The 26,799-nt window shown below is 37.5% G+C and overlaps 1 protein-coding gene and 1 long non-coding RNA gene across 2 annotated transcripts; one reads left to right on the forward strand and one right to left on the reverse strand.

Annotated features, from left to right (window-relative positions):
- The first annotated feature begins 2,314 nt into the window (after positions 1–2,314).
- On the forward strand, positions 2,315–4,715 carry LOC135628397 (uncharacterized). The gene is made up of 2 exons (XR_010492838.1): positions 2,315–2,745; positions 4,462–4,715. It is a non-coding gene; the product is annotated as an uncharacterized LOC135628397 (long non-coding RNA).
- A 1,622-nt stretch (positions 4,716–6,337) lies between these two features.
- LOC103973925 (uncharacterized) lies at positions 6,338–25,960 on the reverse strand. Its single transcript, XM_009388597.3, has 2 exons — positions 25,707–25,960; positions 6,338–6,751 (listed from the first exon to the last, which is right to left on the reverse strand). Exons 1-2 carry the CDS (start codon positions 25,851–25,853, stop codon positions 6,683–6,685), a joined length of 216 nt encoding a protein of 71 aa, XP_009386872.1. The 5' UTR covers positions 25,854–25,960; the 3' UTR covers positions 6,338–6,682.
- Between the last annotated feature and the right edge of the window lie 839 nt (positions 25,961–26,799).

The following is a 26,799-nucleotide window of genomic DNA, read 5'->3' on the forward strand; positions in this document are numbered from 1 at the left end:
GCCATTGTATCCAGGCTAGTTTCTCATATTCTCCTAGAAGGTTCTCGATGAATTCCATCTTTGCTTGTGAGTCTGTGAACCCTTGTAGTGAGACTAGATTTTTTGTAATTGATTCCCACCTCATGAATACTTCATCAAACATCCCTAGTTGTGACGGGATTATAAACATTGCCCCTTGCTGTTGGAATGCTGTTGGGAGGTTCCATGCCTCTGAGAAGTCTTTTGCCTTGAACCTTGGTTGATTTTGTCTGGTGTATCCCTCAAAGGTTGGCTTCTGACTTGTTGACTCTATGTTGACCGCTGGTGGGTAATTTGCGGGTCCCATCGTAGAGTCTGCAGGTGGTCTGTAGTTTGATACGGCTGATAAGGAATATACTTGCTAAGATAGTTTTGCCAGTTGTGGGTACTTCATTTCCCAATTTGTTTCTATTCTGGCTGCTATTATCTCTTTCTGAAATTTTTGGGGGTATGGCATCTCCCCTCCCTCTTGAAAATTGCAATTATCCTGAAAATAAGAATTCAGGTTATTGCATAGTTGTTCTGCCTCTTCTTCTTCTTCCTTGTTGGTGAGCTGAAGTATGACCGCTATGATGTGGCTCCTGATTTCTTCTTCTTCACTAAACGTTTCCTCGCCATTTGCGTTGTAGTGAAGATGGCTTGAGGTTGATGCGGCTTTGTAATTGTCGAAACTTATTGAAATTCTTCCGTCAAGTAAGTTTCAGCTTCGTACCTCCAATGGCTGCATAGGGATGTTAGTCTGGGTAGGTTGGATTACCCAGTCCCTTCCTTGTAATTCTGTTGTGGAGTATCTCCTTCCTGATAGCACCCTTACACCATGACTTGTGAGATAGTCCACCACCCCTGATACTTCGTAGGCAAAGGCGACATTCAGGGTATTTGACAGTCACCCCACCATTCCTCGAGTGATCAGTAAGTTAGCTTCTCCATTCCGCCAACTATCGTATCCTCGGGTGAGGATTGAAAGTTGGATGTTGCGGTAGAAGTCACCAATCGTCATCATTGTGTCGGGGATAACGTAAACCAATTGACTGCCTCTAGTCAGATCTACTTCCATCGTTGCGATGATGGATCTGTCGTCGCTCCACCTGTTGTCTCGGAATACTAATAGGGCTAGTGTTCCTTCTTCCTGTCAGTGTAGGGTTTGTATTCGTACTTGTAGAATTCCCAAGTGGATGTATCTCATCCGACTCCTCTGGAGTTGGTCATAGCTTTCTTCTCGGATGAACGACCTGTCCTCCTGGTTATGTGTTACCAGGATAGCTTCTTCTGATCTATACATATACACCCGGTGATGGGCATCATCTCTTCTGGAGCAATATAATACTTCGGCGGGTGCTATTGCCGCCCTTTCCCGCATTGATAGCCTCAGTTGTGTCTGAGGATCAATTTGCTGTTCGAGGACCTGTTGACTTGTGTTTGGTCCTCCGAATATCATTTGTCCATCCGAATATCATTTGTCCAACCCGTCTTGCCGCTTGGCGGGTGTTGAACATCCGTCTCTAGCTCCTCCAATAGTTTCTGATTTGGTCTTCAACTAGGGGAGCGGATGTCGACACCTCTCTTGTCTGCGTTCTCGTTGTCATTATTTTAACTCTCTGAGGATCTGGATGGGATCTTTGAACACTAAAATCCTTCCTTTTGCTTCTTTGGGTCTTTCTGAAGGACCCAAACTGAGGTTTGAGAGTTTGGTGATGAGGTCTTCCGGGATTGCTTGGGAAGGCCCTGTTCTTGCTTGTTGTAGCTCCTTTATAACTCGGAGCTCAGATTGTATTTCTTTGAGACTCTCTGCGATTTGTACCAAAAGTTATATCTGAACGTTGTGTTGTTTGATAACCGCAGACTGATGGCTCAAAGTTTCTGAATAGTCGCTTGGTTTTAGAAAACCGAGTGAATGAGCGTCAATTGCTTCGGTTACTCTAAGGGCTTCCTTGTAGGCTTTAGTAAACACTCTTCCGTATACCCCAACAGTAGCAGCAATAGAAGAACTGGATCTAGATGAGGAAAATTACATCCAGATCCAAGAGTTAGTATGCTACTCGACCGAACCACAAAAGGATGAAGTAGGCCTAAGAGCCCAATTTGGGAACCTCCTCGAAGAACTAAAGGCCCAGGGCTACGTTGGGGAAAACCCGCTCCAGCACTGGGAGAAAAACAGAGTCACGTGCAAATTGAAAATAAAAAATCCGAGCTTTACAATTGAGGATAAGCTAATCAAGCACCTTACGCCTCAAGCAAAAGAATCTTTTGCCAAGCATATCAAAGCACTATTGGACCTAGGCGTAATCAGACCAAGCCAAAGCTGTAACACCCCTCAATTCCGAATGTTCGTAAAAATTTTTGGTGATAATGTAAGCATCTATTTTAATTGACAAAAGAAATAGAGTATGAATCAGAGGTAACTTATTTTTAAGATTTGGGAGATCTGTTCAAAAAAAAAAAAAAGAAAAAAAAGAAAGAATCTGAGGACCTATATGTAAACCCTAAGGACCTAATCGTGAATATGATAAAAACAAGGACTAAACTGCAAAATGCACCAAATGACAAATTCCACCGCTTAAGCCTCTCTGCCTTCGTTGTTAAGGAAGCAGAGGAGGCAGCTCGTGGGTGATCAGGGAAAGAAAAGAAGAAGAAGAAGAAGAAGAAGAAGAAGGAGAAGAGAAAGAAAATTTGGGGCTTTTAGGGTTTTTGCTTTAATCTTGTTACTTCGGGTCAAAATTTGCAAAGGCAAGTGTTCTAACCCCATCCTACATAAGTATTTGACTCTGTTTTTATGTTGATTCAAAATAAATTGGAAGATTTTTATTTAGAAACTGATATATTCCTCTTTGGACATAGAACTATGGATTCTGAAAGTTTTCGGTAAACTGACCCCTAAGCACTGCTTCGGCCCTAAGTTTTAGTACAGAATGAGAATTCAGGCAGGAACTATTTTTGTTTGAAATTAGACTCGTATGTCTTTCTTTTGACATCGATTTGGTAGATTTTGGACACCGAATACTTACCCAAAAATTTGTTTCAAAAGAGCCTATAGACGCTGTAAAACAGAGTTCAAGACTTCTGACCTTTCGAAACTAAAACGCCTATAACTCCCTGTTGAAAATTCTGATTTGTACCAAACTGATTTTATTTGAAACTAGACTTGAAATCCTCTCTTTTGACATATAGTTTGAACATTTTGGAGTTCAATTGCTCATCCTATCGTCTGTTGAATCCGATCCTATAAAGTCTGCAAACCAGTGATTGTGATTTTGACCTTACGTTACCAAATCAGAGGTAACTCTGTGTTGGGAGCCCTGTTTCATATGAAATCTGTTCCATCCGAATATAGACTGATATATGGTTCAACCATAGCCTTCTTATGAGTATTGGAGCATATTTGTTATTTTGAAATATTTGTTGGATGTGCCACTGGAATTCTGTCCGAAATCGAGCTTTGGTCGATTTCGCGTATTCTGTTTCATTTCCTTTGGATACTTGAATTCGCCTAACCTTCTTATTGGAATTGAGCTGGTTACGATTGCTTAGAATCCCTGTACACTCTTGCTTTCAATTCTTTCCCTAAAATGAATATTTTTGTGAGAGATTTGTTCCTTGCATCACATTGTTTTTGAAAAGGCACATGTACGTTTGGTTGTTCCGCGTGTGCTTCCGTTATATGCTGCAATTTGTTGAAACTGCCTTCTTGTACTCTGGTGTGTGGGATTGTCTGGACCTTTGCCAGAAATGGTAAAGGGTATGCGCTGATTTGCCCGCTATGTGGGGTCCCGCTATGTGGGATATTCTGGTATGCGCTTATTTGCCCGCTATGTGGGGTCCCGCTATGTGGGATATTGCTTAGAGCCTGCGATGCTCTGCCGGCCCCCTTTGACTTCACCTAGACGTGGGTGGATGGAGCTCCCAGACGTGGGAGACTTTTGTCAGGTGGTCATTCAGAAATGGATGAATCACATTCTGACTGAGATCCCACTACACCCTCTATATGTTTGATATGACATCCAGAGTTTTGGTGAGTTATTTCTGTTCGTGCTCTGGATAGTTATGATATGATTGCAACGTCAAGGACGACGTTTGAGCTTCTGTATGACATATGAGTTTGATATGCTCTGAAATGCTTCATTCACTGTTGATTTTGCTTCGTAATGTTCCATATGTCGTTGATGTGATTTGGAACATTTTAAATGCCATTGATAAGCTCCGATATGTTTCCTTTGTTTCTGATATGCTCCAATTACTCTATGCCCCATCTGTCAGGAACCAAATATGTATGATTAAAAAGGACAATTATGATTCTGCTCCTAATGATATTATGTATACGAAATCGTATATTCTGCTTCGTGTTTGAAAACTGCATCTCTTTGGAAATTGTACTATTTTGATATGGATATGTTAGTCACTTGCTGAGCTCTTTATGCTCACCCCATTTGTTGATAAATTTTTCAGGATAGCGTAACTCTTGCTTAAATGTTAAGAATGGGCTGAGGCAGCGGAAAGTTTAGAAGACGTTGGGCAGAACTTTTGTTAGCATATATGTAGTTGTGTATAAGCTACCTTGCATCTAATGAAATGTGACTATGAATCTAAACCTGTGGATTTTGTGTAAGTTAAAGGATCCCTCATGTATAGGGTTTTGGAATGTTAAATTAAATTGTGTAATGATATGAACTTATGGTAAATCGATGATTGTGGTGACTGCATAGATTTCCCCACTTGTGGATTTATGTTGTGGTTTTTTTTTTATTTTGATGAGTCGAGTTCAGATTGTATGAATTATCGAGTGATGTGTGCTATGTTTATGAATTGCACAGGATTATGAATTGATAGATTATAGAAGTGAAATTTTTGATCCGAATGTTTTTCTTAGTGACCTCAAATGTGTGTTTGGATCCTGGGTTAGTTGTGGCGAAAAAAATTTAAATATCATGGATATTTTTAGGGGCGTGACAAAAGCCGACACAGAACAACAGCTATAATAGTCAATTCAGGGACAACAATCGACCCAACAACAGGTCAGGAGTTGTTTGATAACCGCAGACTGATGGCTCAAAGTTCCTGAATAGTCGCTTGGTTTTAGAAAACCGAGTGAAGGAGCGTCAATTGCTTCGGTTGCTCTAAGGGCTTCCTTGTAGGCTTCAGTATTTTTGGAGAGTGTGTGACTCATCCAAAAATTTGCCTTTCAATTTTTGAGAGCAGCTGCTCCACCCTTTGTAGCTTCCGGTCAAGGTCTTGTGATAACCTCAACGCCTCGTTTTCAACTAGTTTTGATTGCCTGACGTTTTCTGTCACCAGGTCACGTACTTCAGTGTAGTTGAGTTAGGAGATTGGGAGTATAGGTGTCAACGTTTTAAAACTTATTTTCATCTGGAAGAGTTTTCTATTGAAAGACTAGAATGATCATGAATCAGTGCTTTCTGTTCAAGTATGAAATTGCTAATAAACATAAGGTGTCAAAAGGGCAAGTACTTTCTGTTCAAGTATGAAATTGCTAATAGACGTAAGGTGTCAAAAGGGCAAGGAGATACCCTGAAGCACACTGAAAAGGTGAGGCAACGTAATATAAATAACAGGAAAGAAAGGCTCATGATCCCATAGTTTGAAATAGATGTCTTATAAATGGGAAGAAGCTATACAACAATGGTATACTAATTCCCATACCTCCAAGCTTGACTACCTTGATCTTGCTGAAATCATAAACCCTACACGGAAAGAATTAGCCTACAATATCTCTGTTATTTACGACAGAACTTGCTTATCTAGTCGAGTCAGTTTAAAGAATTTTAAATTAATCCTTGAAAAACACCAAAATCTTGAAGACAGAATAAAAAGATTAGAATTTTCTGTCAAAACACTTACTACTTTGCTGTTAGAAAACAAGCCATTAACAAAGATTGGCTAGGTGTAAGAGCAGTGGACCAAATCTATAAATACGTTTTGTTGGTAGAATTTTGGATTAACAAGAAAGGTGTACAGTATCTACAGTATACCTGCTGACTCCTTGTCTCTCTCGTCTCATGCTGACACGGAATAAGCCTCGTGTATTTTCCCTGCACTGTCTTTTCATCTGTGCCCCAATTCTACATCTGTGCCCCAATTCTAGAGACGCAAGCAGATCTATCGTTTGCCATGACATTTTTCTCGATTAGTACACAGATTGGATTTATTAAGAATACCATTCAAATCACCAAATATGTACAGAATTGCAGAAACTTCTTTTATAGTCAGCTTCCTACTTTGTCTGGTTAATTCACAGACTACAGCAGGTCTTCTTTCTCTACAAGTAGCATCACTTTCTTTCTTCCAATACGACAGAGTTCTCAGGTAAAGGAAAACTACTATGTAAAGTGACACTTTCCATTTTCCTGTCAAATGTTGTGTAATGGACGATTTCCAGATTGAACTGGAGTCACTAAGATACACCTACAGTCTACCACGTAACTCGATACAAAAAAAAAAGAAGGAAAGAAGCATAGGTCTCTAATAACATAAGTACTACTTTCGTTTCCAGAGAAAATAATACTCACCAGGACATGTGAAATGCACCATTATTGTTATAGCAAGATTCACATACAGGAGAAAGCATCACCTGTGATGAAAACACCAGGGAAAAGATGACTACTTCTGATTCATGGCCCAATTCTCTAAGGTCTTGAGAAGCAGATTTCTCCTAAAAAGGCCAAAAGTCTTCACCACCAGGCTTCTTTACAAAGATCTGGTTGTACTCAGGTCGTGATGTCTGAAAAGGGTTAAAACTTTTAGAAAGATCAATGATGAATAAAAATTCCATGGACACATACATGCAGTTTACAACTAAGACACACGTTGTATCCATAAATCATATGTTGGGATGTGACATGCTAATGCAACAAACACACACATAACTGTGACATTTCATGAATCAGCAAATATTGCTGATTTTAGAGTCCTTTCAATTCTGACGCACTCTATATCAAGCATGAATCATCTTAATCATTTAAAAAAAAAAAAGGCAGAATAACAAATACATGAAATGACTCCAGCCAATAGACCTGGCAAATATAGACAGACTTCTATTTGTGGGCTGTTCCACCATAACCGCAGGTAGGGATGGCTCACCTTTGAACTTCTAGATATGCCAGTCAAGGTGCGTAGTGTAACAAACTAGTCCTTTGTATATATGTTTGTCCATCAGCACTATTGCAGAATCAACTTTGCATCACTCAATTTAACATCACAGTTTTTTTCACACGATGTCTTTGGAAAGACCACCCATCTTCCTCGACTATTCAATGGCCTCAACTAAAATGACCACATAAACCTTGGCAAAAAGATAAGCGAAAGTGCAATGCAATGGAACTTTTGTGGTCAGGGTTTATTCCTCATTAGCCTAGTGGCAGATCAAATGATAATTCACATCATTTTCTGATGACTCAGCCAGTACTTAATATGTAAGCCACAAATGTTATCAAATTGTCCATATTTCAAATTATTTTAGTTGCAATAAAAATATAAAATAATGTGGAAGGAGGGTAGACTAGTGAACTATGCAACCATGTCTATATTAATGTCAACTTACTTGCCTAACAACAATAGAATCCCATAAGTTAGTTTTCAGCTGAAGCCTCGGAATCTAGATGCACCTCAATGTATCGTCATCTTCTCCTCTTCGATAATGTATGCTCTTATGCACAAAATGTAAATGTTGATGCCTCAAAGAGGCACCTCCTTGAATGAGTCTTTCCCTTGATACAAATTTTGTGAGGCTAGCTATTGAACAATTCCTTAAAAATGGCATCTTTACTACCAGAAAATGTTGATGAAAGTTTAAATAGAATTAATTCTAAATTCAAATTAGGGAAACAAATCTTACAAATTAAAAGTTCTATATTAAGACTAAGACTAAATATATAAGATGTACTATTATATATAGTAAGACAAGAACTAAGGATATAGTTAAATCAAATAAACAAGATGTTCCAATAGGTAAAAATTTCAAATATCTTACAATAATTATTCAACAAGATGAAGAATTTGATAAACATATCATTCATATAGTAAAAAATGGATGATTAAAGTGAAAAGAGAAGTTAAGAGTCTTCTGTGACCACCGAGTATCCTTAGATTAAAAGAAAATTTTTACTAGACACTTGTTAAGCTATTAACTCCTTATGAGTCTGAGTGTTGGGCAGCTAAAAAATTATATATATATATATATATATATATATATATATATATATATATATATATATATATATATATTATTGTTAAGATGATAATACTGAGGTGGATATATAAAATTACTACAACAACAACAAAATCGTAAGTCCTGACTATTTGGGATCGGCTACATGGATCTTTGTTCGACCATTGAGATCCGTAAAAATTCATATGTTAAGATTATTTAAATCTTTAATTATATATTTTTAGATCTTTTTTCACCTTTCCTCATGTTACTAACAATAATCTTTTCGCCTCTTCTAATTACCACAACATATGTCTCCTGATCAAATGTTCATACCATATTAAATGATACTCTCTCATTTTATCCTCTATTGAAGTGATAATTAATTATTCACAATTAAAAATATTTTTTTCTATCTTTCCTAGTAATTCCACACGTTCACCTTAACATTCTTATCTCAATAACACAAGCCTTTTTTGTATATGTTGTTTCTTTACTTCCCAATACTCAAATCCATAAATTATTACTAGTCTAACAATTGTTTTATAAAATTTTTTCTTTAGTCTCAAAGACACCAAATGATCACATGACTCTTAATGCCTCTCATCATTTTAACATTATGTTTTCGCTCTACAAATAACATCTTTATTAATCTCTTCATCTTATTGAATAATTGATCCAAAATACCTAAAGCCTTCACTTAAAGGTACTTTTTGCTCATCCAATTAAATTGTATGATACTATTTAATTCAAGTATTACTAAAACTATATCTCATATATTCAGTTTTAGCCCGACTTAATCTAAAGCATTTAGTTTCTACGTATTATCTTTATAGTTTATACCTCAAGCTTAGAATTAATTTCATTTATACTCTCATCAACTAAGATAATATCTGATGGAGAACCATCTAGCTTTATAAAGGATTTCAAAAAAAGTTTATTCCAAGCAAAGAAATTAACAAAAAGTCATCAATTAGTTGGCCTAGAATATCTAAAAGTTGTAAGAAAAATTGAAAAGCCTTTTGATCTTTCTATGTGCTAACCTAGGGATTCCTTTTGTATTAAGTGTACTCTTATATTAAGTGCACACCTTTATTATTAAGGTGTCCTAAAAGCCATATTTTGAAATTCTAAAAGGCATACATATTTCCTAGGGGATTATTCTTAAGAATCATTGCTACATTGATTGTATCAAGACTCCTAAATCCCTATAAATAGTGGGGCTTGCCAATGGATCAAACATTTCATATTTGAATGAAAAAAGACTTGTATCTTCTCTCTTCTAGTCTCTTACACTCCTCTCTTGCTCTCTTGCTTTCTCTTTAATTCTCTCTTCTCTCTATTCTGAATAACAACATTTTGGTATCAGGGCCATCAAAAAACCTGCCCTGGACCCTATTGGGTTCCAACTAGCAGCAAAAGTTTTAATCAACACTCAAGGATTCTTACACCTCTAACGTCAACCCTTGCATGTGGAGTTGGATTTTGGTGTGACTATCCCTACAAAATTGGTGGACCACTTAGTTCTCGGTGCCTGGTAAGTTTTTTTTAAACTTCACTATATTTTTGTCGAAAAGAAAAATTATTTATTTCATTATAATGTGGTTTTCATCGGTTCTCCCCCATTTTCTCCTTTTTTTCTATTTATCACCCTCTCTCTCCCCTTTAGCTACAATTACAATACCACTAGATTTTAAACCTTAAAAAGTTGTCCTAAAAAAAATAAAAAATTAAGAAAAAAAGTGAGAGAACCATTTGAAACATTGCATTTCTACCTTGTGCATTGCAACAATTAACAACATTATTACCAAAAGACAAATTGTCGATAGTATGGGAATCATGTCTAAGCAAGAGAAACCAAACCAATCCTGATCAATCCCTAAACTAACAGAGTCAGATAGATACCCTTAGGACCAAACTAGGAGATCATGATGCATATGTTGAACCAATTATACGACTTAATGACCTAAGTCATAAGAGCTCTCCAACACCTTGGAAAACGACCTATGAATGAGGAGGTTGATGAGTTAGTTAGGCAACATGTCCATTCTCCACAATCCACAACTTCAAATCAAGGAATTTTGCTTACTGCCCAAGCTCCACTTGGAACGAATCTTAGGTCTACCTATAAGGCACTTATTCACAATCATGCTCAAACAAATTCTTGATGACCAAGCTTTTGACCTTAACGATGAATTCCTAGAACCTACTAAAAATCAACAAACCCAAGTCATGGGCCAACGAATTAGGTTTGCTGACAATCCGGGAGAAATGGCTAAAAGAGTCAAAGTGGATGTGCTAGACTTTGATGGTAGTTTTGACCCAAATATGTTCGTTGACTAGTTAGATAGTATAGAAGACTACTTTGAGTGACATGGAATGATGATATTAAACATGTATGATTTGCAACAATGAAAATGGTGGGGTTCGCTAGGAAATATTGCCAACATGTCCAACGTAATATTGAACACTGTCGAGAGTCTCTCATCACTCAATGGGAAGTCATGAAACAAAAACTAAAGGAAAAATATTTGCCAACCTACTTTCACAGCCATCTAATTGAACAATTGTTAACCTTAAACAGTTGAATTTTAGTGTGGTAGGTTATTTAGCTTGATTTGAAGAACTTTCACTTAGGTGTCAAATAAAGGACTAAATCATCATTGTCCGAAGATTTGTTAATGGGTTAAGGTTTAACATCCAATGAGAAGTCTCTTTAGTTTCCCTGACACCATGGAGAAAGCTTCCCGACGAGCTCTTGAGATTAAGAAGTATATCAAACTCTATCCAATTCGTCAAGCATCTTCTCAATTTCTCGACAATAGAACTATTTCTCAATCTATCCCAAAAAGTGGTTCTATCAAGTCAAAAAAATCCCCACTACTAGCAACAATCTTGGCCCAACCATGAATCATCCAACTCGTTCAACCACTGATTCTCATTATTGCCATAATAGAGGTCACATTGCCTCTCAATATCCTCAATATACCCTTATCGTAAAACAACAACCCAGGATCAAATCAAGTAAAACAAGTAGTTGAATACGAAGCCCACTCAGGTGACGAAAATGGACTAAAAATTGAAGATGCCCATGTTAATATTGTATGTATTATTCTCTTTACTAGTAATGATTCAAATTAATGGAGACGAAAAGTATCCTTCATACTTTTATCCGAAATGGGAAAAGAACTTGTAAGTTTGTTATAATGGGGTAGCACTATGAATGTGGCCTCAAAATCTGCTATCAAGAGACTAAACCTTAAGGTAGTCACATTCAACCCCATTTAAAGTAGCCTGGGTTGACAAAACCACTTTACCTATGACTGAGAGATGTTTGGTACCAATCAAAATAAGCAATTACCGGGATGAGAATTACTATGACTTCCTACCAATGCCATGCCCACATTCTTTTAGGTTGGGTTTGGTTATATGACTTTAATGTTATCAACCATGGAATAGAAAACACCTATGCTTTTCAATACAAAGTCATCATAAAAAGTCAAATTAGGAACTCCCAAGTCTCTTCCATAAGCCCCAACTACCAAGAGACTCTACTTACTGAATCCTAAATCTTTTAAAATAAAGAGTCTAGATAACAAATTTTGTATGGCCATCATTACCAGAGAAATGTTTGGCCCTTGCAATATTCCTGACCTAACTCTTGAGGTTAAATCCTTATTAGATGAATTATTTGATGGCATATCCTCATAATTACCTAGTAAGTTGCCACCATTATGAGGAATCAAATATGTCATTGACTTTGTCCCAGGATCGCTGCTCTTTAATCTCTCATATTATAGGATGAATCATAAGGAGAGAGCCGAGGTAAACAAGCAAGTTAAAGAACTTTTAGCTAAAGGATTTGTGTGACACAGCCTCAATCCTTGGCTCCTTGCATTATCTTTGCCTTGTTAACCCCTAAGAAAGATAGGTCTAGGAGGATATGTATCGATAGTTGAGCGATCAACAAAATAACAATCAAATATCACTTCCTGATTCCTCAACTTGAAGATATGCTAGACCTTCTCGTTGGATCTAGTTTGTTTTTGAAACTTGACCTAAGAAGCTGATACCACCAGATTCGTATTAGACTTGGTGACGAATCAAAAACAACATTTAAAACTAAAGATAGCTTATACGAGTAGTTAGTCATGCCCTTTGGTTTATGCAATGCCCTAAGCACTTTCATGCACTTCATAAATCAAGTTTTACAACCCTACATAGGCAAATTTATTGTAGTCTACTTTAACAACATCTTGATAAAGATCAAAGATACTACCCTTCAAGTTGCTAAGCTTTGTCAATTTGAAAAAGTGGTCGATCATGCAAACCCATGTCCTATTCCTAGGCATCATCATTTCTACCCAAGGTATTGCCACTGATCCAGAAAAGATCCGCATCATTTTATAGTGGCCTGAGTCTAAACCTTTTATGAGATTCAAAGTTTCCATAGATTAGTCTCTTTTCATAGGAGATTTATTATAGGGTTTAGTTCTACCATGGCACCTATCATTGATTGCCAAAAGAAGGGTGAGTTTTTTTAGACCCTGGCCACTACTAAAGCTTTTGCTAACATCAAAACGAGAATGACGACCACTCCTATTCTTAGGCATCCTGACTTTAGTAAACCCCCCTATAATTAACTACATTTAGTATCCCAATCCCTATACTTTCAAAAGTTACATTGAGATTCTTATACTTACGAAAGTGAAATATTTAACCACGTTGCTCCAACAAAACCCCTCTCTATTTCTTGATTTCTAACCTTGTGAAATTACTTTTTTAATCATTTATAAGGATCTTAATGTTTCACTTTCGTAAATATAGAGATCCCAATATAATTTTTGAAAGTGTAAGAACTGGGATACTAAAGATAACTAATTACAGGGAGTAATATGTAATTAGCCCCACTTATGATGTCTTTGGTATTGGCAAAAGAGGAATTCTAAGTCAAGAGGGTTAATTTATCGTCTTTTTCAATAAGAAACTCAATGATGCAAAACAATATTATTCTACCTACGATAAAGAATTATGTGATTGTGCAATGTCTTAGGTATTGACGATATTTTCTTCTATCGCAAGAGTTTGTCTTATTGTCTGACCACTAGATCCTAATGTACTTAAAGGCCCAAAAGAAGTTAAATACTCGATATGCCAAGTTGTCACGGACTTAGCTGGTTTTGCCTAAATCGTGCGGCACCCTTGTGTGTTCGTCCACAAAGGTCAGCTTCTCCAAAGCCTCCCATGGTCCCTTAGGACCCACAAAAGAGAAAACGGGTTAGAGAAAATACCTCACTCGGGATCCACAAGTAAACATTCCAGGAAACACTTCATAAACAATGCAAATTACAAACAGACTTTACAAGCTCTGAACAGTTGCACAACAAAGGGTCAAAATGATCCATTACAGACCGAAAATCTCTCACAAGTGTCCACATGACACAACCTTTATTTACAAGCCTAAAGCTGCCACCAAACCCAACTAAAATGGGACTATTAAGCCTTCGGCCATCCCTCTACATGTTGTGCAAAGCATGAACATACCAAAAGACACGAGCATACATAAACATTAAATCAAACATCCTATTTCGAAGTTTGTCCGTGACATTCTCCCCCACTTATTCCTTCGACGTCCTCGTCGAGGCCTTTGTGAACACTGCAACTCTTCGCCTTTGCTGAGTCTTCAATCTTCTGCTCCAACTGCAATGTGCCTCTTGGCTCCCAGCTGCTCTCCGCTGTTGTTTTTGAGTGGTCGAACCTTTGATCCGCCGTGCTGCTTCAACTCACCAATGACTCTGACTCTGGTGTGGGGTTGGCTGAGTTGTGTTGATCCTTGTTGATTCATACGGATCCTCCAGATGAAGGAAAAGGCCATCCTTACTATGCGTCAGTCTCTCAGATGCCTCATGCTGCTTGAACTGGGTGGATGCTTGTTGGAGCTTTAACGAGTATCGCCTCGCAAACTTTCAAAGTTTTTAGTCCTTCCTCCACAAAATTTGCTCATCGACTCTTCTTTCACTTAGTTGTCACTTCCAAGTAGATTCGCATCACTTCCGGTTTTGATTGGTATTCTATTGGAAAATGAGGCGGATACTCTACTCTTAGTAGCACTGATCACCAATGGTGAGGATTTGACAATTATTGTCTTCTAATATCTTCGAAGGGTCTTTGAACCTGTGCAGAGCTCCTCTACTGGATAGATAAGAGAATTAGGGTACTCGGTTTCGCCCATTCTCTTAAGGGTTGAGAAGGCAAAGGTTACTTGACTTCGCCCACCTCCTCGAGATTGTACTCCATGTATCGAGCTGGTTATTGGTCTTCGCCTGCTCTTTGCTCACACTTCTGAAGCACTTGAAGTGTTTGCACTCCTTGCGTTGAGTTAGTTACTATGATTCATCTTCTCAATGCCATCGAACTTCTAGAATGCAGGAAGTTTTCACCCCAACTTGGAGTAATTCTCTAATAGATTTGGTCGCCTCTGGGATTGTACCATCTTCTCCATCAATCCTACCGCCTACTCCACTGAGTAGCAAAGGTACAGCACCACAAATTGCCTGCTTGTTCCTTGGTCGTGCACTCTTGCATGACCCGAAGTCCTTCACTTTCGGCTATCTTGATGAGAAGCTCGTTGACACCGGTCTTACGAAGTTCCTTGGCTTGTGTCCTTCAGCCTTGTCTCGGTACTTGGAGATTGCCTCTGCATGCTCCACCTCCTCGGCCCTTTTCACGACCAAGTGCTCTCCCTCCATAAGAGCAAGGGATCAATGACTTTAACGGAAGTCCCACCTTTGCGATACCATGACGCTGCCATGCCCATGGCACTACTATTCGTCGCCTCGCATCTGCATCCCTTTTCTTCACAATCAGTAGATATGCCTCTGTGGCACTCCTCCGAGTCCACCTCCATTCTAACTGATGCTTGATTTTGGGTAGCTAAATCCCTTTGGACTCATCGTCACTTCCTCGCCCCTTTCAACCCCCTGCTTCAACACCTCGGTGTTCTCCAAGCAGATCCCTTTGGTCGATGGAAAGACAGACTGCAACTCCCATACATGGCCTCTGCCATCACGTTGTAGGGTTTGCACCGATTCTATTCTCCTTAGCTTCCTTGGTAACAACGTTCGCTTACTCGACCTTGTCCTCTGACTTGTCGGGCTCCCTTAAGCGAATATGGGCTCTGGAGCAGTCCAACTCTCCAGCTGCTTCGATCATACCTCTACATGATCAAGTCCCTCCAATGGGACTTACTGGTACTTGCATTCAAACTTTTTCCTTAGTGAAACACAGCCCCCATATGCTGATGACCAAGGCTTCCATCCGATGCAAAATTCGATGCACGCACGGAAGACCCGCCTCTGCGGTACCATGGCCTTCACTCCTTGAATCCATAGCCCTTCTTGTCGTCGTGTTGTTCACCGAAGTGGAGCTTCCAGTAGCTCCCGATCATACCTCCATATGATCTAGTCCCTCACGGGACTATGTCATGTGCATCGCATTGCCACGAACTGTTCCACCACGATCCGCTGCACCATGTCGCCTCCTGGTGACATCTCTATTGCATTCTGATCCTTATGGGATGAACTCGAATTGTGATCCCTCCATGTGTGGCCTCTGCCAATACATCGCAAGGTCTCTTCCACCTTCGATTTTGTTCGCTCCTTTGGCACTTCATCCACCCACTCTTGGGTCACACTTAGATGAAGCACCGCTCTAGGACAGTCCGTCGCCTAGTAGCTCTCGAAGTCCACCGACTTCGTTGAAGATGGTGCAACATTGTCTCGATCCTGGGCCTCTACCCCTACCAGCACAATCTCTGCTGCGCACCGCTTCCTGCCTAGCAACTTGACTGGTAAAACTGTGGCATATTCTTCAAGAGTACTCGCCTCCGCGTCCTCTTGCCCCGTGCCAAGGCCGCCTTCGAAACCCAACTTCGCCTCCGCAAATTGAGTCGCCTTAGTTCCTCCATCAAATGCTTTTCCGAGATAAGGTGCATGTGCCCAGAAGCTCCCTTCGTCTTTGGCACCATGCAAGATGAGTCTGCTCCGTCAGAATGAAGGACCCATAGAACAACATGATCCTGCTCTTGCCTCTGCAAGAGTTCATGTCCTTCACCTCCGTCCAAGGAAAGCACTGTGCCTCCGCTTCATGTTTCATCTTCTATGTTGTCTCCCTTCATGCAGCTTGGGTACTTCGCCAGGTTACACCCAAGTTGCTCCGCTCCTCGTTTTTGCATTGAGTTGATGGTGGCCCTCGCGCCCACCATTCCACGGGTCAGCCATCCCTTGGGTCTAATCTCCATATCGACTTCAAGTGTGCCTTCATTTATGTTGCATTGGGTCGCTCCCCCACTTAATCTCGCAATGCATCCACCAATGCATTCTCTCGAGCGAGATCATGCGATAACTCCTCGCCGCTTGCTCAATCCATTGAGCTTCGTGGAGTTGTTGTTTGTTGAGGTACTCCTCAACATGTGAGGTCCGTCCCATATGATTCTCTCTCTAGAGAGCCGGGACTTATTTCTCCTGGATAACTGTCCCGTTGGAGCAACATCTCTCTTCGTTTCGAAGACCACCATCCCCTTGGACTACTCCGATTTGCTGAACAAACTGTGCATTGTTCTGCCTCCTACAAACGCACTTGCTAGATTACGACTCCACGTCAATACAGCCCCCGCTGCACCACTCAAGGCCTAGCAACATGCTGAACTCGTTGCACACTTCAACCTCCTACGGACGTATCCTTCACATGCCGAAGAGAAAGTTTCAATGCTCAATGGCACCAAGTTTCGGTTGCCTTGGGATGGCCACGAACATTTCATCGTCCGTATACAAGCCCATGTATGAGTACTGAATTCTTTGAGTTAGCAATTTCCCTCACCTCTGTGAGCTTTGCATAACTCTTTCGGTAGCTGAGCAACTCATTCCACCTTGCATGGTCTCATCCTTTACCAAGCGCCTCGCTTGCCTTGAGCACCATCAAGTATAGTTGTCAACGTTGAGCCGTAGCTCAAACTCAGCCATCCCAACCTTTGTGCGCTCCACATTCTTCCAAGCTTGCCTATTCTCGTGGTGCCTCTTGCGCGAAGGGTTGGCCATTCCTATAAATGTCAATCTCAGATGCTCACTCCTCCGAGCGACTCCTTTTCCCTACATCTCCATGCCCGTTTTCCCCCAAACGGTCGCGCGTATGCTAACTGCCCTCAGCACAGCCCCGTTAGGTCCCCCACATTTGCATGCTAAGTGTTTCTATGAGTGCTTGTCCCGCTCTGATACCATCTGTCACGGACTTAACTGGTTTTGCCTAAGTCGTGCGGCATTCTTGCGTGTCCGTCCGCAAAGGTCAACCTCCCCGAAGCCTCCCATGGTCCCTTAGGACCCACAAAAGAGAAAACGGGTTAGAGAAAATGCCTCACTCGGGATCCACAAGCAAACATTCCAGGAAACACTTCATAGACAATGCAAATTACAAACAGACTTTATAAGCTTTGAACAGTTGCACAACAAATGGTCAAAATGGTCCATTACAAACCAAAAATCTCTCACAAGTGTCCACATGACACAACCTTTATTTACAAGCCTAAAACTGCTACCAAACCCAACTAAAATGGGACTATTAAGCCTTCGATCGTCCCTCTACATGTTGTGCAAAGCATGAACATACCAAAAGACACGAACATACATAAGCATTAAATCAAACATCCTGTTTCGAAGTTTGTCCGTGACAAAGTAGGGTGAGTTTCTTAATGAATACTCTTTTATAATTAAGCATTATTCTAGCACTCAAAACAAGGTTGTTGATGCCCTTAGTCGAATTTCTACAATCTTGTCTACCATGAGTGTCAAGGTCATACGATTTGAGCAATTAAAGAAAGAGTATATACCCAATGTTTAGAATTTAATCACATCTATCAAGAAATCCAAAATAGAAACTGTCGTGAGCATATAGACTTCATTCTTAGGCATGGTTACCTTTTTCGATCCACTAGATTATGTGTTCCCCATTCCTCCCTTCGAGATTTATTTGGGAAATGCATGTAAGTGGATCAGCAAGTCACCTAGGTCGAGACAAAACCATTGCATTAATCGAGGATAGATTTTACTGATCGTCTTTAAAGTGATAGGTTGCTCAAGTGGTATTGTAGTGTCACACTTGTCAAATTGTCAAAACTCACAAACGCAATACTGACCTATACAGCCCATTACTTATTCTATACTCATCATAGCAAGATGTAAGTTTAGATTTTGCCCTTGGACTTCCCAAAACAGCTTGTGGCCATGACTCTTCTGGTTGTTGTTGATCGATTTTCAAAAAATGACCCACTTTATCCCATGGAATAAGACCAATGATGCCTCACACATTGCTAAATTATTCTTTCGAGAAGTGGTTAAATTACATGATTTGCCCTCAACCATAGTGTCCGATAAGGATGTAAAATTTGTTAGCTATTTTGAAAAACTTTGTGGAAACTATTTAGCACAATATTAAAATTCTCTTCAGCCTTTCACCCCAGACTGATAGTCAAATTGAGACTATTAACCGTTCCTTGGGAAATCTTCTTAAATATTTAGTTGGGGAGAAACTGAAAAATTCGAACTTAACCTTACCCACAACAGAGTTTGCATACAATAACCCAATCAACCGCTCCATTGAAAAAAGTCCATTTGAAGTTGTCCTCAACTATACTCCTCGTACACCCATTGACCTTGCACCCCTTCCACTTGACTATCGTGCCTCAAAACCAGTTCACTCCTTCAATCAACATATCCATGATTTATATGTTGAGATTCGATATAAAATTGTCCTAAGTAATGAAAGTTACAAACTTACTGCTAATGCACATCGTAAGAGTTAAAGAGTTTCAAATTGGTGATTATATCTTGGTTCACATTTGTCCTGAGAGATTTCTTAAAAACTCATTCGAGAACTTGCATGTCCGAGCCATTGGTTCTTTCCCCATTATCCATAAACTAGGATTAAATACATATATGCTCAATTTGCCTTCTGACTTAAATATTAGTTCAATTTTCAATATGGAGAATTAAACTCCATATCATGGTATTTTTTAGCCTCCTTTATCTACTAGTATTCTTACAAGTGACAATCCTCTCAAAGCATAGACTCTCTCACGACACAGGGATGACATAGAAGTTATTCTTGATAACCACCTTGTTTCATCTGCTACTAGCATTACTCAACACTTCCTTGTCAAGTGGCATGATCGTCTAGCTTTTGATGCCACTTGGATTTTATTGGAGGAACTTTATGACTTTGCATCAGAATTATTGGATCAATACTTTACAGATCACTCCCCGGAGTCGAGCTTTTTTCCACCATGGGAGAATGATGGAGAACCATCTAGCTTTATAAAGAAATTTAGAAAAATTTATTTTAGGTAAAGAAATCAATAAAAAATCATTAATTAGTTGGCATAGAATATCTAAAAGTTGTGTTGAAAATTGAAGTCTTTTGGTTTTTCTAGGTGCCAACCTAGGAACTCCATTTATATTAAGAGCACTCATTTACTATTTGGGTATCCTAAAAGTCATATTTTGGAATTCCAAAAGACATACATGTTTCCTAGGAGATTATTCTTAAAATTCATTACCTACATTGATCGTATCAAGGCTCCTAAACCCCTATAAATAGTGAGGCTTGTCAATGGATCAAACACTTCATATTTGAATGAAAAAAGGCTTGCATCTTCTCTCTTGTAGTCTCTTACACTCCTCTCTTGCTTTCTCTCTATTTCTCTCTTCTCTCTATTCTGTTTTACATTAATATCATTAGCAAATAACATACACAATAATGGTCTATACTATAAATGACTAATAAGTTCATCCATTATCAATGTGACAAGGTAAGAGACATAAAACGGATCCTTGATGTAATCTTTTACTAATAGGATACTCACTGGATGCACTCCCTATAATCTAACAATAGTAGTATTATTATCATACATAACCTTAATAACATCAATATAATTAATGAATACATGTTTCTTTTCTAAAATCCATAATAATAAATCTCTATTCTCTAAATTAATAAAATCCATATACAAATCTTTTATCTCTCTAATTTTCATTAATTGTTTTGATAAATAAATAACTTCTATTGTGCTCTTTCAAGCATTAAATCAAATTGTTTTTCAGAGATATTTGTTTCAAATCTTATTTTACTTTTGATAACTCTTTTCCAAAGTTTCATAATATGTCTCATGATTTTAACCGTCTATAATTAGAATAATTGTAAATTATCACCTATATTCTTGTAAATTAGCACTAAGAAACTTTTATTCATCAAACATCTTTTGAACCTTATAATATTGTTAAATAAACTAATTAATCAAGCTACTCCTTAATCTCTTAAACTTTTCTAAACCTCGATAGGGATAACAACAAGTCTCCCCCTTAGCTATTTTCATCTTTTTAAAGTTTTTTTTACTTCAATAACTCTAATTTTTATGAAAAAATCCATGATTATTAAATCTATCACTATTATATATCGTTAAAGTCATTTATGGAATGTTCATTAAATAATTTATAAAAATAATTTCTACTTCTTTTCTTAATTTCGTTATCATCAACAAGTATTCTTTCATCTTCATCTTTAATACATCTAATATTATATAAATTCTTACGCTTTCTTTTCCTAGCTTTAGCAATTTGATATTTTTTTTTTTCATTTTTAGTATCTAATTTCTTATAAAAATTATTATAAGCTTTACGCCTTGTCATCCTAACCTCGTTTTTAGATTCCTTATATCTTTTTATTGTTTTCTCCTTTTTACAATTTTATCAATCTGCAAAACATGATCTTTTAGTAATAATTGCTTTTTAAACTTCCTTACACCACCACCAACTCTCTATTAAGGCTACACCTTTACCATTAGTTTCGCCAAAGATATCTTTTGTTAAGCTCTTAATTTTATTGATTATCGTAGTCCAAATAATATTAATATTGTCATATATTAGGTTCTAAGTCATCTCCCTTTTCATCCTATTATTAAAAATCCTTATATTATCATCTTTAAAACTTCACCATCTATCTTTATCTTCTTCGATTTTCTACAACAAATATCTAATACCATTAATCCATGTTGATTCGTCAAAATTTCGCCGGGTATAACTCTACAATTCTTACATATAACTTTATCAACCTTTTCTAGTAAGAAAAAAGTCAATCTAACTATTTGTAATCACACTTATAAGTAATCAAATGTTTATCTTTTTTAGTATTTATTATACCACCACTTTTATTTCACTCCTCATAACCAAAGTCCCTTGCATCCCTTTAAATTCAATGTATGTTTTTTCTACATGATCATTCAAATCTATCATCCAATTATAAGCTTTTCCGTATAGGATTCCTTAAATGAGATCATCTAAATTTTCCAAAAATTCTCTTTTGATTTGATTATCTAGTCCAACTTAAGGGGCATAAACACTTATGACATTCAAGGCATCTTCTCCTAAGACAAATTTTAGAATTATAATTCTATCTCTAAATATTTTCACATCTACAACATTGTTCTTAAGACTCTTATAAACCATAATTCCTACACCATTTCTGTGTTTAACTTTTCTGGTATAGCAAATTTTAAATCAAAGCAATAACTTAGCTTCTCCTACCAACTTGGCAAATTTTAACCATCAATCTAGCTAGAATTTTCTCTTACCAACTTAGTTTCTTGTAAATAAATAATATATATTCTTCTAATCATAGTATCCACAATTCTAATCTTTTTCCTAAAAGTATTCCTATGTTCTATCTTACTAACATAATCCTTTGTTCTTGAACTAACTTCTTTGCTTGCATAAGCCCAAAGCAATAAGAGAATCCTTGCCTACTTTGCACCACATCTAGGTGCCGATGTGATGGGCCACTTTCGAGCAACTTCCTAGTCCATCGTTTGCAATTCAGGACACCTAAGTAGCGAAGGTACCTTGCATTACTTTCAGTTGACAACCTAATCATAAATTGAAATTTGATTAAGATCCATTTGCATGATATCTGATGTAGTTTTACACTGGCTGTTTATGTGTGAAATTACTAAAAAAAATGGTGTCATTTGTGAAAAATTAGGTGTATATTTTATGTATAAAATAAGAAAGAAGAAATCAAGTTAGTATGGACTTGTGTTTAAGTGGCTTACAGATGCTACAGTTAGAAGTTATGAGATAACTAGTGTTTGATGGCATAAGGAGATATAGAGAAAGACCTAAGACGATGTTAATAAATACTATAAATAAAGATTCAATTTAACTGAAGATATTGCTTTTTCCAGACCTCAATGGCAATAAAAGATCTAGGTAGCCAAACCCAAATAGTTAAAAGTTATAACATTGTAGCTTGTTGTTGTTGTTGTTGTGAAGTTACTAATGTTTGTTTCCTTCTCAATCCATTTAATAAGCTTAGCCTTAGCATCTTTTCACTTCATTTTATAAGCTTAGCCTTAATATCTTCTCATTGCTATAGTTTCCAAAATGTACCAACTATATACTTCCTTTGGCACCATGCAAAAACACTCATAAAGAAGAGTCAAATATAGGTCAACAATGTCATAACTTTTAGGTTATTATCCCATCATAATTAAAAAAAAAGCTATTATCTTATCTGACTACATATAAAAAAGACCACTTTACCAACAGAGTAGCTTCCATTTTACACCATCACCTTAGCTATGTCTATAATGATAGTGGCTAATGGGCCCATGTTTATACCCTCATCCGTGCTTCTACCGATAAAGTGAGATGAGGGGTGGGTTCAAAACTTGGTAAAGAATTGACCAAATATTAATACTATAAACCATCTATTTCTTATCAATGCTTCACCAATGGCAAGGTCAAGCATAAGCACATCCTCCTAGAGAGTCAAAGAACATACAGAAATCCTCCAACTCAATCCTCCAAAAACTGATTCATGACCACCTTTTGCGGAACTCAAGTCTATAGTTAGCAACATCAGTCACTGCCTTGATCAGTATGCTATACAACCAATAAGTATCAAATTGAATTTGTCTGATTTTTCATCCTTATAGAAATCTCCAAAGGAATTTGTTTGAGTAAATCAAACCCAATTGGTGTTAGTTGATTTTGTCTAATTCTAGCCAATTGACTACCACAAAAGAAGAAAAAGTGGGGAAGAGCAAAAAGAAGCAAAAGGATAAGACAGAAGTTAAGTTAGAGGGGAAAAAAGAAACATTTGTATATGTTTGTGAAACAGTGAAGAAGATCCTGCTATTATGCATTTGTCACTTACTACAACAACTGCATTTGTCATCTACCAGCATTATGGTAAATTTATTTGAGTAGCACTGTGTAAGATAAAAGAAAGGATATGGGGAGAAAAAATGGGAGGACCTCTTAAGGAAATAGGCATTCTACATCAAGAAAGAAGACATCATGAAATTTGGAATTAATATCAAATTCATAGTCACTCTTGTTTGTCCAAATGATTTTTTTTGTTAATCTCTGTATTAGCCTCGACTTTATCTGCATGGTAATTTGAAAAGCACTAGGGCTACAAATGGGACCCATTGCTAACATCTAAGTTCTCAGTTGACAAATTTTGGATCTTTCTGCATAAATTATAAAACATTTTTTACTACAATAATATATTTGTATGTTGTAATAATTATTTTATTTTCTTGCAAAAATATGCATAATTTTTTAATGAATAAATGTTCATTGATTTTCAAAGGTAAAAGAATCTTTTACACTAACATATAATACTTCTATTTTCAAAACAATATTATACATTCAATAACATTTTACCATTGTTATGATTTTTAAGTTTTTATAATTTTAAAATATTTCTCAAGTGATCCCGATCATATTGATCTGACCCAACCAATTCTACCAATATTGATTATATCATTCGTAGCTCACTTCCATCCTGATCTTGTATTTTGCACTAATAACTTTCAGGATCTTTGTTGATATTTACTTGAATTTTATTTTTGGCCGCCCAAGTAATTCATGTAATGGCTAGGCCTTGTCCCGACAGTAAATTTATAGGTGTCCCTTTCTTTTCTAAGGAAAACTTTGCATCTAATTTTGATAAGATGGGTGCATGAAATGAAAATGAAATAACATAGTTACTTACTCTTACTATTCATGTGTTAAATGATATTGTAAAAATTAACAAATATGGGCATCCTTCTTTATTATTCATATCACTGGAACAAGTTGTATGATGGAAGATGGTATCACAAAGCATGCATTTGGCCTTCATAATATTTAAAATTTTACAGCATTTATGATCAGTAATAGTTTCATAACTAACAAAAAAAAAGGTTCCCTTCTTTTTTCTCATATATTGAATAAGTAGGATTATGTTCAGGGATAAAAATTTTAGATTCAGTCTCAAGCAAAACTTTTTTCTTAAAAGGTACTATAGGTTTCATACTCCAACAGGTTCTATGATGGAGGATATTATCATATCTTATCTAAACCTAGCATATATAGAGATTGATTTTTTATCTTCAAGGGGATCAAAATTTTATAACATTTATATATGTCATGGATTTAGCTAGTTTTGTCTATGCCATGCGGCACCCTTGCATGTCCATTCACAAAGGGTCAGTCTCCTCGAAATCTCTTATGGTCCCTTAAAGATTTACAAAAGAGAAGACGGAATAGAGAAAACATTTAACTCAAGATCCCACAAGCAGATATTTCAGCAAACACTTGATAGACAATACAAATTATAAACATAGACTTCGCAAGCTCTAAACAATCACGTGATAAAGGATCTAAGGTGGTCCGCCATGATAAAAAGTCACCGCAAGTGCTCACATGACACTGTTACATAACAAGACAGCGAACTAGCCCTTTCATTGGTACAATTTAAATTCTGACTACAACTATGACATCACTAATAATTTCTTATTATTGTGGCTTCCAATTTTTACAGTTCCATATATTTATCTTTAGAGCAAACTTCCTAACTTAATTTTAGCGAAGACATAAATACAATATTAGTATTCATTTTTCTACCTAATGATGATATCGATTCTTTTCTATTACTCTTGGAGCCCCCTGATAAATCCTGGTTTCAACTCTGGGCCTTAAATTTCAGATATATATATATAGTAAATCAATAAAACTATAAATAAAGAGCAGAATTTTTTCATCAAGTTGAGTGGACTAAGAAAAATAAATATAAGCCTACCACGCTTTCCTTCCATCCATCCTTCATAGCGAGAAATATGTGACACATCCGGTCAACTAAGAGAAGAAAACAGATCAAGCCGACTGGGAACGAAGGCGCATGCTTGAAAAAGTAATCGATCTCATTTTCTTTCTAATAAACCGAGCTTAATTAAAAACCATTTCTGCATAAACTTGCAATCAGTGTAAAGATTTAACCAATTTACAATCTTAAAAGTGTGAATTAGGGATTTTCTACTCGATAAAGGGTGAATTCCCCGACCCCGAGCCTAATTCGAATAGCAAAGCTATTATCATTCGAACGATGTCGAAGAAAAGAACAATTATGTGAAGATAATCTTGTGGCAAAATGTACTCACCAGATCTTTGAATATGATGAAGGCGACGAAGAAGAAGAGGAAGAAGAGGATCTCAAACTCAGCGAGATGGACGAAGGCGAACACCGAGCTCACCGCCCTCGTCAGCAACGACTCCCGCAGGACGGGAGGTCTGCCACGCCGCTGCATCGCCGACCTGTTGGATCTGCTCTGATCGGAGGACGCGAAGCCGCCGTCGGAAGGAAGCACACACACAAACCTCAGCGAAGAAGAATCGTGCAGAAACTAGCTAGTTCTTTTCTTTGCTCACGCGAAATCCACGTGAGTGCAATGGGGGAGGTTTTTTTATTAGGTAATTTATAAAAAAATAATAATGAGATTTTACGATGACCCTATATTTATTTTTTACCACGGATAACTCCTTTGTTTAAAATACCAAAAATACCTTTAAAACTGGGTCGATCCTTTTTATTGAATTGGGTAGCTTGATTCAAACTCTGATTGATCCGAAGGTTGGTTCAGGCCAATTGTGATCATAGTATGGGTCAAATAGATTTTGGTCGAATTCTACACAGTAAATCGGGTTAGATTTTGGGTAGTAGAGACCAATGCTCCTTTCCATGCTCTACTCCTCTATAACGATGAACGACAACAATATCCTCCTCTCTCGAGCAATAGTAAAATCCTCTATTCCTCTCTTCTTTGGTGGCGACGAATTCCTCTGCTCCTCTCCGATAACGATAAAGTTCTTTACTCCTCTATGGTATTTGCAAACGGCAATGGCATCCTCCCCTCTCCGGTGGTGATGAACACCTTTGCTTCTCTCTAGTATTTGCATCGACGACAATCTCATCTTCTCTCCGACTATAAATGGTAGTGTCTTCATCATCGATAATATCCTCCCCTCTCTAACGGCAAACTTCTCCCTTTTTTTAAAAAAAAAAAAGCGATAATTTTATTTGAAACTCATTTTTTTTGTTGATTCATTATGTGTGCTAATCCTATTAACATTGTGAGAGTCCTCGGAGGTTTCATTTTTGTATTATGAAAATGATTGACTATTCACTAATTATTGATATTTATATTTTTGACATAATATAAGGATTTTATTAGTTTTTGATGAAATGATGGGAGA

This window comes from Musa acuminata, chromosome BXJ3-1 (assembly GCF_036884655.1).
Source record: "Musa acuminata AAA Group cultivar baxijiao chromosome BXJ3-1, Cavendish_Baxijiao_AAA, whole genome shotgun sequence".
In the NCBI taxonomy this organism is placed as follows: domain Eukaryota; kingdom Viridiplantae; phylum Streptophyta; class Magnoliopsida; order Zingiberales; family Musaceae; genus Musa; species Musa acuminata.

Bases quoted from the DNA above. Each gene is read 5' to 3' on its own strand.
- LOC103973925 (XM_009388597.3), bottom strand. From the start codon at position 25,853: ATGCAGCGGCGTGGCAGACCTCCCGTCCTGCGGGAGTCGTTGCTGACG. The intron at 6,752-25,706 runs GTGAGTACATTT...AACCCTTTTCAG, and splicing joins TCATCATATTCAAAGATCTG to ACATCACGACCTGAGTACAA.